General features: G+C 38.0%; 2 protein-coding genes across 2 annotated transcripts in view; one reads left to right on the top strand and one right to left on the bottom strand.

Annotated features, from left to right (window-relative positions):
- cenpp (centromere protein P) overlaps positions 1–8,109 on the top strand; it is a 118,846-nt gene extending 110,737 nt beyond the window's left edge. The window contains exons 7-9 of the mRNA XM_062037675.1: positions 1,008–1,087; positions 2,995–3,086; positions 7,812–8,109. Of these exons, the coding sequence (XP_061893659.1) occupies positions 1,008–1,087; positions 2,995–3,086; positions 7,812–7,942 (303 nt within the window). The 3' untranslated portion in view covers positions 7,943–8,109. The remainder of the gene's footprint in view (positions 1–1,007; positions 1,088–2,994; positions 3,087–7,811) is intronic.
- The window catches only part of ippk (inositol 1,3,4,5,6-pentakisphosphate 2-kinase), a 36,218-nt gene continuing 31,025 nt past the window's right edge, over positions 8,024–13,216 (bottom strand). Inside the window, exons 12-14 of the mRNA XM_062037674.1 lie at positions 9,464–9,566; positions 9,305–9,396; positions 8,024–9,220 (exon numbers count right to left, since the gene is read on the bottom strand). Of these exons, the coding sequence (XP_061893658.1) occupies positions 8,980–9,220; positions 9,305–9,396; positions 9,464–9,566 (436 nt within the window). The 3' untranslated portion in view covers positions 8,024–8,979. The remainder of the gene's footprint in view (positions 9,221–9,304; positions 9,397–9,463; positions 9,567–13,216) is intronic.

The following is a 13,216-nucleotide window of genomic DNA, read 5'->3' on the forward strand; positions in this document are numbered from 1 at the left end:
TTTCATGACTATTTACATTGTAGATTGTCACATCACAACTATGAATGAACACATGTGGAGTTATGTACTTAACAACAAAAAGGTGAAATAACTGAAAACATGTTTCATATTCTAGTTTCTTCAAAATAGCCACCCTTTGCTCTGATTACTGCTCTGCACACTCTTGGCATTCTCTCCATGAGCTTCAAGGGGTAGTCACCTGAAATGGTTTTCACCTCACAGGTGTGCTTGAAGCACACCAAAGTTGTGCTGTGTTTGCAACAAAGTGATTGATATAAACTCCACAGTGCCAAGTTGAAACAGTCTTTGCTAACAAGTGACATCACTTCCTGTCTACATTCTTCTCACCGTCTTCCTCGACACATTTCCAAAGAAAAAGTTGTTGTCCTCAAATGTCTGGTGATGTTGGCTTTTTATTTTTTTTTCTTGCAACTTAAAGGCAAGTCTGATGTCATTGCTATGTTCCCGACAGCCACTAGGGGGTGTAGTTGATGGGATTAGAAAGACGTGCTGTGAGCTGAGTCCCACTCAAAGGTGCGTGGTCAACATTAGAAGCTTGTCGTGTCCTTAATGGACTTCCCAAATGTTGCTCCTCCTGGAGGAGAGCCAGGGGGGAAGTTGTGCCGAGTCAGCATGCAGTTCTTCTTTCAGTTGCAAAGTTGAAGAAAGGAAAGAAACACAAACCTCAAACTATTCACTCCCCCTTCTGGACTCTTTTTCCCCCACTACGTTCCATGTGTTTGTGTCGCCCCCTGCTGGCAGTTCTTAGCGAGGACACATTTTATTCCCTGATTGACAGAATGAGAAACAAAATACACCATATTGCCAAAAGTATTTGGCCAGCCATCCAAATGATGAGAATCAGGTGTCCTAATCACTTGGCCCGGTGTATCAAATCAAGCACTTTGGCATGGAGACTAAAAAATTAAAAAAAGGAAACAAAATATCTATTGTGAGCACTTGAAGAATGACAAACGTGCTAAAATCTCACTTTGTTCTGTCTGCAGGCTAAATATCCCACACTTGTCTCCCTTCCTGAAGGCCACGGGTCAGAGGTCATGACCCTGCACCATCCTGAGCTTCCAGGGTAAATTCAAAGGCCTACTGAAATGAATTTTTTTTATTTAAACGGGGATAGCAGATCTATTCTATGTGTCATACTTGATCATTTCGCGATATTGCCATATTTTTGCTGAAAGGATTTAGTATAGAACAACGACGATAAAGATTGCAACTTTTGGTATCTGATAAAAAAAAGGCTTGCACCTACCGGAAGTAGCGTGACGTAGTCAGTTGAACATATACGCAAAGTTCCCTATTGTTTACAATGATGGCCGCATGAAGTGAGAGAGATTCGGACCGAGAAAGCGACAATTTCCCCATTAATTTAAGCGAGGATGAAAGATTTGTGGATGAGTAAAGTGCAAGTGAAGGACTAGTGGGGAGTTGAAGCTATTCAGATAGGGAAGATGCTGTGAGAGCCGGGGGTGACCTGATATTCAGCTGGGAATGACTACAACAGTAAATAAACACAAGACATATATATACTCTATTAGCCACAACACAACCAGGCTTATATTTAATATGCCACAAATTAATCCTGCATAAAAACACCTGCGTGTTTGTTATGCTAGCTCCTAGCTCCTATGCTAGCTCCTAGCTCCATAGAACACGCCAATACAATTCAAACACCTGATCAACACACACAATCACTCAGCCCAAAAGACCGTTTACCTAACCCAAGGTTCATAAAGCTTATATATTTTTAAAAAGTTACGTACGTGACGCGCACATACGGTCAAGTTATCGAATGTTTAGCAGCCAAGGCTGCATACTCACGGTACCTGATATTCAGCTGGGAATGACTACAACAGTAAATAAACACAAGACATATATATACTCTATTAGCCACAACACAACCAGGCTTATATTTAATATGCCACAAATTAATCCTGCATAATAACACCTGCGTGTTTGTTATGCTAGCTCCTAGCTCCTCTGCTAGCTCCTAGCTCCATAGAACACGCCAATACAATTCAAACACCTGATCAACACACACAATCACTCAGCCCAAAAGACCGTTCACCTAACCCAAGGTTCATAAAGCTTATATATTTTTTAAAAGTTACGTACGTGACGCGCACTTACGGTACGATACGTGTTATGCTAGCTCCTAGCTCCTCTGCTAGCTCCTAGCTCCATAGAACACGCCAATACAATTCAAACACATGATCAACACACACAATCACTCAGCCCAAAAGACCGTTCACCTAACCCAAGGTTCATAAAGCTTATATATTTAAAAAAAGTTACGTACATACGCAAAAAAAAGCCAAAGCTGCATACTCACAGTAGCACGTCTGCGTCTTTGTCATCCAAATCAAAGTAATCCTGGTAAGAGTCTGTGTTGTCCCAGTTCTCTACAGGCGTCTGTGTATCCAAATCAAAAGTCCTCCTGGTTAGAGTCTCTGTTATCCGAGTTCTTCTATCTTGACTGCATCTTTCGGGAATGTAAACAAAGAAGCGCCGGCTGTGTACTGTTGTGGCTGACTACGTTCGAAAAATACGTCCATTTCGCACCGACAACTTTCTTCTTTGCTTGCTTGGCTTCCTTCTCCATAATGCAATGAACATGATTGAAACAGATTCACGAACACAGATGTCCAGAATACTGTGGAATTATGAAATGAAAACAGAGCTTTTTCGTATCGGCTTCAATGTGGAAGGCATACCCGTGTTCGCCGGGCTACGTCACACGCATACGTCATCCTCAGAGGCGTTTCGAACCGGAAGTTTAGCGGCAAATTTAAAATGTCACTTTATAAGTTAACCCGGCCGTATTGGCATGTGTTATAATGTTAAGATTTCATCATTGATATATAAACTATCAGACTGCGTGGTCGGTAGTAGTGGCTTTCAGTAGGCCTTTCAACACACACACACACACTTGTTCATCTTCACACACTTCTAAACGCCATCTTGTTTTGTCCTCAGCTGCATGTTATTAGTTGACTGGTCAGTGGAGGTGTCCAAGGAGGGCGGAGTCACGCCAAAAGTCCACCTGCTGACAAAGATCCCAGATAGAGGTGCGATGCTCTTCTTGCTCACTTTTACCAAATACACTTCTGCTCTCAACCACAACACCTGAAGAACCAGAACTTACAAATGATTCATCTTACTCCTAATTGTATTTATTATTTACAGTTTACAACCTTGTCAAATGATATGAAACCATGTGTTAATTACAAATATTATTTATTTAACACTCAAGGGTTGGAATTGGGGGTTAACTCACCAAAAATGATTCCCGGGCGTGGCCACCGCTGCTGCTCACTGCTCCCCTCACCTCCCAGGGGGTGATCAAGGGTGATGGGTCAAATGCAGAGAATAATTTCGCCACACCTAGTGTGTGTGTGTGTGTGACAATCATTGGTACTTTCACTTTAACTTAACATAAAGTTTAGGCTTAGGTCAGGCTGATTAGAAAAATAAATACTAACCAAATTTTTCCATTCACAGTAATATGTTGGGGAAAAAAACACTGAAAATTTTACAGTAAAATTCTGGCGACTAAGCTGCCAGTTTTTCCCGTAAAAAACATTAATACTGTTTTTTTTATTTACTGTAATATGATGTAAAAAAAAACAAAAAAAACTTTTACAGTAAGATTCTGGCGACTGAGCTGCCAGTTTTTTCACACTGAAATCTACGGTTGTTTTTACGCCGTATTACTACAAATGGAAAAACGGTAAAACATTTTTTTATGGTAAAAAACTGGCCAGAATTAAAAAAAAAATAAAAATAAAAGTGTTAGTTTTCCATTCACAGTAATATGTTGAAAAAAACCACTGCAATTTTTACAGTAAAGACTAAGCTGCCAGTTTTTCCCGTAACAAACATTAGTACTGTTTTGTTTTTTACTGTAATATCTTGTAAAAAAAAAATTTGTAAATAAAGACTTTTACAGTAAAATTCTGGCGACTGAGTTGCCAGTTTTTTCACACTGAAATCTACGGTTGTTTTTACGACGTATTACTACAAATGGAAAAACGGTAAAACATTTTTTAATGGTCAAAAACTGGCCAGAATTTAAAAAAAAAAAAAAAAAGTGTTACTATTTTTCCATTCACAGTAATATGTTGAAAAAAACACTGAACATTTTACAGTAAAGTTCTGGCCTTTAAGCTGCCAGTTTTTCCCGTAAAAAACATTACTGTTTTTTTTTTTTACTGTAATATCTTGTAAAAAAAATAAAAAAAAACTTTTACAGTAAAATTCTGGCGACTTAGCTGCGAGTTTTTCCCGTGAAAAACATTGGTACTGTTTTTTTATTTACTGTAATATGATGTAAAAAACAACAACACTTTTACAGTAAAATTCTGGCGACTGAGTTGCCAGTTTTTTCACACTGAAATCTACGGTTGTTTTTACGCCGTATTACTACTAATGGAAAAACGGTAAGACATTTTTTAATGGTAAAAAACTGGCCGGAATTTAAAAAAATAAGTTTCACTATTTTTCCATTCCCAGTAATATGTTGAAAAAAAACACTGAACATTTTACAGTAAAGTTCTAGCCTTTAAGCTGCCAGTTTTTCCCGTAAAAAACATTACTGTTTTTTTTTTTTTTACTGTAATATCTTGTAAACAAAATTTAAAAAACTTTTACAGTAAAATTCTGGTGACTTAGCTGCGAGTTTTTCCTGTGAAAAACATTGGTACTGTTTTTTTATTTACTGTAATATTATGTAAAAAAACCAACACTTTTACAATAAAATTCTGGCGACTAAACTGCCACACTGAAATCTACGGTTGTTTATATGCCGTATTACTACAAATGGAAAAACGGTAAAACATTTTTTAATGGGGAAAAAACTGGCCAGAATAAAAAAAATTAAAAAGTGTTACTATTTTTCCATTCACAGTAATATGTTGAAAAAAACACTAAAAATGTTACAGTAAAATTCTGGCGACTAAGCTGCCAGTTTTTCCTGTAAAAAACATTAGTACTGTTTTTTTTTTTTGCTGTAATATCTTGTAAAAAAAATAAATCAAAAATAACTTTTACAGTAAAATTCTGGTGACTAAGCTGCCAGTTTTTCCCATAAAAACATTGGTACTGTTTTTTGTTTTTTTTTACTGTAATATATTGTAAAAAAACCAACACTTTTACAGTAAGATTCTGGCGATCGAGCTGACAGTTTTTTCACACTGAAATCTACGGTTGTTTTTACGCCGCATTACTACAAATGTAAAAACGGTAAAACATTTTTTAATGGTAAAAAACTGGCCAGAATTTTTAAAAAAAACACAAAAAAAAGTGTTACTATTTTTCCATTCACAGTAATATGTTGAAAAAAAACACTGAAAATTTTACAGTAAAGTTCTGGCCTTTAAGCTGCCAGTTTTTCTCGTAAAAAACAGTGCAGTTTTTTTTTTTACTGTAATATCTTGTAAAAAAAGAAAATTAAAAAAAACACTTTTACAGTAAAATTCTGGTGACTTAGCTGACAGTTTTTTCTGGTGAAAAACATTGGTACTGTTTTTTTTTTTTTTTTACTGTAATATATTGTAAAAAAAACAACACTTTTACAGTAAGATTCTGGCTGTAAAACATTTTTTAATGGTAAAAAGCTGGCCGGAATTAAAAAAATAAGTTTCACTACTTTTCCATTCACAGTAATATGTTGGGGAAAAAAACACTGAAAATTTTACAGTATAATTCTGGCGACTAAGCTGCCAGTTTTTCCCGCAAAAAACAATAATACTGTTTTTTTATTTACTGTAATATGATGTAAAAAAAAAAAAAAAAACACTTTTACAGTAAAATTCTGGCAACTGAGCTGCCAGTTTTTTTACACTGAAATCTACGGTTGTTTTTACGCCGTATTACTACAAATGGAAAAATGGTAAAACATTTTTTTATGGTAAAAAAACTGGCCAGAATTTAAAAAAAAATAAAAATAAAAGTGTTACTAGTTTTCCATTCACAGTAATATATTGAAAAAAAACACTGACATTTTTACAGTAAAGTTCTGGCGACTAAGCTGCCAGTTTTTCCCGTAACAAACATTAGTACTGTTTTGTTCTTTACTGTAATATCTTGTAAAAAAAAAAAAAATTGTAAATAAAAACTTTTACAGTGAAATTCTGGCGACTGAGTTGCCAGTTTTTTCACACTGAAATCTACGGTTGTTTTTACGGCGTATTACTACTAATGTAAAAACGGTAAAACATTTTTAATGGGAAAAAACTGTCCAGAATTTTAAAAATAAACAAAACACTTTTACAGTAAATTTCTGGCGATCGAGCTGACAGTTTTTTCACACTGAAATCTACGGTTGTTTTTACGCCGTATTACTACAAATGGAAAAACGGTCAAACTGGCCGGAATAAAAAAAAATAAGTTTCACTATTTTTCCATTCACAGTAATATGTTAAGAAAAAAAACAGAAAATTTTACAGTAAAGTTCTGGCGACTAAGCTGCCAGTTTTTCCTGTAAAAAACATTAGTACTGTTTTTTTGTTTACTGTAATATGATGTAAAAATAGATAAATAAATAAAACACTTTTACAGTAAAATTCTGGCGACTAAACTGCCACACTGAAATCTACGGTTGTTTATATGCCGTATTACTACAAATGGAAAAACGGTAAAACATTTTTTAATGGGAAAAAAACTGGCCAGAATAAAAAAAATTAAAAAGTGTTACTATTTTTCCATTCACAGTAATATGTTGGAAAAAAAACCACTGAAAATGTTACAGTAAAGTTCTGGCGACTAAGCTGCCAGTTTTTCCCGTAAAAAACATTAGTACTGTTTTTTTGTTTTTTTTTACTGTAATATCTTGTAAAAAAATAAATAAAAAATAACTTTTACAGTAAAATTCTGGTGACTAAGCTGCCAGTTTTTCCTGTAAAAAACATTGATACTGTTTTTTTTATTTACTGTAATATGATGTGAAACAAAAAAAAACACTTTTACAGTAAAATTCTGGCGACCGAGCTGACAGTTTTTTCACACTGAAATCTACGGTTGTTTTTACGCCGCATTACTACAAATGGAAAAACTGTAAAACATTTTTTAATGGGAAAAAACTGGCTCGAATTTTTTTTTAAAAGAAGAAGAAAAGTGTTACTATTTTTCCATTCACAGTAATGTTGAAAAAAAAACACTGAAAATGTTACAGTAAAATTCTGCCGACTAAGCTGCCAGTTTTCCCCGTAAAGAACATTAGTACTGTTTGTTTTGGGTTTTTTTACTGTAATATCTTGTAAAAAAATAACTTTTACAGTAAAATTCTGGTGACTAAGCTGCCAGTTTTTCCTGTAAAACATTAGTACTGTTATTTTTATTTACTGTAAAAAAATAAACACCTTTACAGTAAAATTCTGAAATCTACGGTTGTTTATAACATATAGAACATGCTATACGTTTACCAAACAATCTGTCACTCCTAATCGCTAAATCCCATGAAATCTTATACGTCTAGTCTCTTACGTGAATAAGATCAATAATATTATTTGATATTTTACGCTAATGTGTTAATCATTTCACACATAAGTTACTCCTGAGTATAAGTCGCACCCCCGGCCAAACTATGAAAAAAACTGCGACTTGTAGTCCGAAAAATACGGTACTTGTTAAATAAAACCTCTGCCTTGTCTTTAATGATTACTTAGGCCTACTACTCTACTGTATTTTAATGTTGGTCATTATGACTTAAGTGTTCTCTAAGGTGGTACTTGGTGAGAACCTCTGGTGTAGTGAATACCCGCCTAGTTCATTTATGAATGGTTTTGTCTGTGCAGCCCAGCAGCTGTTCCCCTCTGAAGCGCTAGGTGGCGCCGGCGAGGCCTTCCACAGCCTGCTGAGGCTGCTGGGACCCGAGGCGGCGTTGGAGTGCGTCATCAGGGAGGTCGGCCTCCTCCAGGACTCCTGACTCCAGCAGCATCTTGGAAAGTGACCGGAAGCTCCACCACCACCACCACCACCACCACCACCACCACCACCACGCTTGAAGTCTCTTACAAAGTCTTTATTCAGTAGAAAGTCTGACTGACAGCAGAGCTCATTGGTTAAAATCTACAAAAATAAATAATTTAAATACAAAATGCCAGACAGCAGCGTTTGTATTTGCAAATATCTTTTTTTTTTTTTTTACTCTCTCAACATTTACCTCGCACACGCACGCACACAACCAATCACGCAACAGCTCGTCATCACAATCCGGATTCTGATTGGCTGAAGTTCCCGCCACACAAGGCACTGCTGACTCCTTGTGACCTTTTTTGTTTGTTTGTTTGTTTTTTAGGACTGAAAAGTTGCATCCTGTCCAGTGGACACAAAGACGTCACAGAAGGACCTCGTGAAGTTACCAGAAGTCGACGGGTGAGTGAGGCGACACGTAAGCAGCTTGTAACACACACACACACACACACACACACACACACACACACACACACACACACACACACACACACACACACACACACACACACACACACACACACACACACACACACACACACACACACACACACACACACACCTGTCAGAACAATTAGGCACAACACTTATAAAGGTGTACAAGTATGGTCATGTGACTCGGGGAGCACGTTATTGGCCCTCGTGAGGTTCCGCAGTCATTTGGGGTGGAAACCAAACTCCGGGTGTTCGTCTCGCTTGTTGCCATGGTGACGCTCCCCTCAAGAGGTCCCACATACATTCAGGAAATGACATCATCATCAGCACCACCACCAGACAATCTTGGCACTTGACTGGTAGCGGCGTTGCCATGGAGAAGTGTTGCCAGGTAACCGCATCCACAACCTTGCCACCACCAAATGAAGGAAATACCCTCCAAAAAAAAAAAAGTAAGAGTAAATAATGTGTGAACGGAGTGATTCTTCCCCTGACGTCACAAAGGAAAGGTGGTGTCAACTCCACCAGTGTCAAAGCGCAAACACCCCCAGCCGCTCAGACGGGCCTGAAGAGCAGCGTGCAGTCGTCTCTGTCCGACGCCGTGATGACGCCCGGCGCCGCCAGGGGTCCTTTTGGCAAGGCGGCGCCCGTCCTGGTGTAGCACGACACTATTTTCTGGTCCAGCTGCAACTGGAACGGGATGCTGTCGAAGGGCTTGGGGTCCAGGTCCAGGATGGAGACGGAGTAGGAAAAAGAGGCGGGTCTGGAGGAGAAGAAGTCCCTGAGATGCCTGTGACTGGAGAGAGAGAGAGAGAGAGAGAGAGAGAGCAGATCATGACAAGGACGTGAAGAAGAAGAAGAAGACATTCCGTGAGCGTACACTTGGTCCTCGTCTTCCTCCTCGCTGCTGGGCACCAGGGCCACCATGATGGAGCAGTCCTTGGCCGTCATGGCGACGCGGTACTGGTGGACCTGCCGTCAAAACACTCTTAGAGGGGGGGAGGCAGCGGAGTTTAATCAGGCCCAGATGTGCTCTCACCTTGGCCACGGCAAAGTCCACAGAGCCGTCGTCCTCCACGGGACATTTCTGTAACCTCTCCAGGAAGTCCTCGTTGTACGGACCATCCAGCTGCAGGCGACCACTGGGGGGCGCACAGGAAGTCACCTCAGAAACACTTGCAACACACCATGGCACAGTATACAGTACACAGTGCACAGTACACAGTGCACAGTACACAGTATACAGTATACAGTGCACAGTACACAGTATACAGTATACAGTGCACAGTACACAGTATACAGTATACAGTGCACAGTACACAGTATACAGTATACAGTGCACAGTACACAGTATACAGTATACAGTATACAGTACACAGTATACAGTATACAGTGCACAGTACACAGTATACAGTATACAGTGCACAGTACACAGTACACAGTACACTGTACACAGTATACAGTGCACAGTACACAGTGCACAGTGCACAGTACACAGTATACAGTGCACAGTGCACAGTATACAGTACACTGTACACAGTATACAGTGCACAGTACACAGTGCACAGTATACAGTGCACTTGCTTGCTTGGTCTGCAGGCGTGTGAAATATCATATTTTTGCGTCAAAATATAATTCTTGCGGGGGTTTTTAAAAAAAATGAAATATCAATAAAAACATGAAGTAAGTATTTTGGTTATTCTCTCAATTTTAACAAGGGGGTGTTAGGAGCAAGTAAGCTAGGAGCAAGCAAGGTTGCGAGCTAAATGTGACAGGACAAACATGAATGTGAAGGGACAAACAAATGTGACAGGGCAAACAATGTGACGGGACAAACATAAATGTGACAGGACAAACATAAATGTGACAGGACAAACAAATGTAACGGGACAAACATAATTGTGACAGGACAAACATAAATGTGACGGGACAAACAATGTGAAGGGACAAACAAATGTGACAGGACAAACAAATGTGACAGGGCAAACATAAATGTGAAGGGACAAACATAAATGTGACAGGGCAAACAATGTGACAGGACAAACATAAATGTGACAGGGCAAACAATGTGACAGGACAAACATAAATGTGACAGGACAAACATAAATGTGACAGGACAAACATAATTGTGACGGGACAAACAAATGTGACAGGGCAAACAAAAATGTAACGGGACAAACATAATTGTGACAGGACAAACAAATGTGACAGGACAAACATAAATGTGACGGGACAAACATAAATGTGACGGGACAAACCATGTGAAGGGACAAACATAAATATGACAGGACTAACATAATTGTGACAGGACAAACATAAATGTGACGGGACAAACAATGTGAAGGGACAAACAAATGTGACAGGACAAACATAATTGTGACGGGACAAACAAATGTGACAGGGCAAATATAAATGTGAAGGGACAAACATAAATGTGACAGGGCAAACAATGTGACAGGACAAACATAAATGTGACAGGGCAAACAATGTGACGGGACAAACATAAATGTGACGGGACAAACATAAATGTGACGGGACAAACATAAATGTGACAGGACAAACATAAATGTGACAGGGCAAACAATGTGACGGGACAAACATAAATGTGACAGGACAAACAAATGTGACAGGGCAAACAATGTGACGGGACAAACATAAATGTGACGGGACAAACATAAATGTGACAGGACAAACATAAATGTGACAGGACAAACATAAATGTAACGGGACAAACATAATTGTGACGGGACAAACAAATGTGACAGGGCAAACAAAAATGTAACGGGACAAACATAATTGTGACAGGACAAACAAATGTGACAGGACAAACATAAATGTGACGGGACAAACAATGTGAAGGGACAAACATAAATGTGACAGGACAAACAATGTGAAGGGACAAACAAATGTGAAGGGACAAACATAATTGTGACGGGACAAACATAATTGTGACAGGACAAACATAATTGTGACAGGGCAAATATAAATGTGAAGGGACAAACATAAATGTGACAGGGCAAACAATGTGACAGGACAAACATAAATGTGACAGGGCAAACAATGTGACGGGACAAACATAAATGTGACGGGACAAACATAAATGTGACGGGACAAACATAAATGTGACAGGACAAACATAAATGTGACGGGACAAACATAAATGTGACAGGACAAACATAAATGTGACAGGACAAACATAAATGTGACAGGGCAAACAATGTGACGGGACAAACATAAATGTGACGGGACAAACATAAATGTGACAGGACAAACATAAATGTGACAGGACAAACAAATGTAACGGGACAAACATAATTGTGACGGGACAAACAAATGTGACAGGGCAAACAAAAATGTAACGGGACAAACATAATTGTGACAGGACAAACAAATGTGACAGGACAAACATAAATGTGACGGGACAAACAATGTGAAGGGACAAACATAAATGTGACAGGACTAACACAATTGTGACGGGACAAACATAAATGTGACAGGACAAACACAATTGTGACAGGACAAACATAAATGTGACAGGACAAACAAATGTAACGGGACAAACATAATTGTGATGTGACAGGGCAAACAATGTGACAGAACAAACATAATTGTGATGTGACAGGACAAAAAAATGTAACGGGACAAACATAATTGTGACAGGACAAACATAAATGTGACGGGACAAACAATGTGAAGGGACAAACATAAATGTGACGGGACAAACAATGTGAAGGGACAAACATTAATGTGAAGAGACAAACATAAATGTGACGGGACAAACATAAATGTGACAGGGCAAACAATGTGACGGGACAAACATAAATGTGAAGGGACAAACATAAATGTGACAGGGCAAACAATGTGACGGGACAAAAATAAATGTGACGGGACAAACATAAATGTGACAGGACAAACATAAATGTGACGGGACAAACATTACTGTGAAGGGACAAACAAAAATGTGACGGGACAAACAATGTGACGGGACAAACAAAAATGTGACAGGACAAACGGGGCACACGCAAATGTGACGGGACAAACATTTATGTATTGGCTTTAATGAAATATTTTAAGTATGAGAAAGAAACGTAAATAGATAATCACAGTGAAAATGGTAAGTTGAATAATTGTTAGCAGATATGTAATATATATTTGTACAACCACATTAGTGTAAATGATGTCATTATTTAGTCTATCTAATGTAATATATATTTGTACAACCACATTAGTGTAAATGATGTCATTATTTAGTCTATCTAATGTAATATATATTTGTACAACCACATTAGTGTAAATGATGTCATTATTTAGTCTATCTAATGTAATATATATTTGTACAACCACATCAGTGATGGTAGTTTAGTGTAAATGATGTCATTATTTAGTCTATCTAATGTAATATATATTTGTACAACCACATTAGTGATGTTAGTTTAGTGTAAATGATGTCATTATTTAGTCTATCTAATGTAATATATATTTGTACAACCACATTAGTGATGTTAGTTTAGTGTAAATGATGTCATTATTTAGTCGATCTACTATACAAAGCTAAAAGTGTGACATGTTCGTGTCAAAGAGGTTGTTGGTACATGACAATAAAAGTCTAAGTAAAATATAATATAATGTAGCAACCTAGTCTTGTTTTCTCCATTTTCTTTCAGGGCTTGTGTGGCAGCACTTCATGTATGCACACTTCATGTATGCACACTTCATGTATGCACACTTCATGCATGCACACTTCATGCATGCACACTTCATGCATGCACACTTCATGCATGTACACTTCATG

Source organism: Entelurus aequoreus, linkage group LG26 (genome assembly GCF_033978785.1).
Source record: "Entelurus aequoreus isolate RoL-2023_Sb linkage group LG26, RoL_Eaeq_v1.1, whole genome shotgun sequence".
NCBI lineage: Eukaryota > Metazoa > Chordata > Actinopteri > Syngnathiformes > Syngnathidae > Entelurus > Entelurus aequoreus.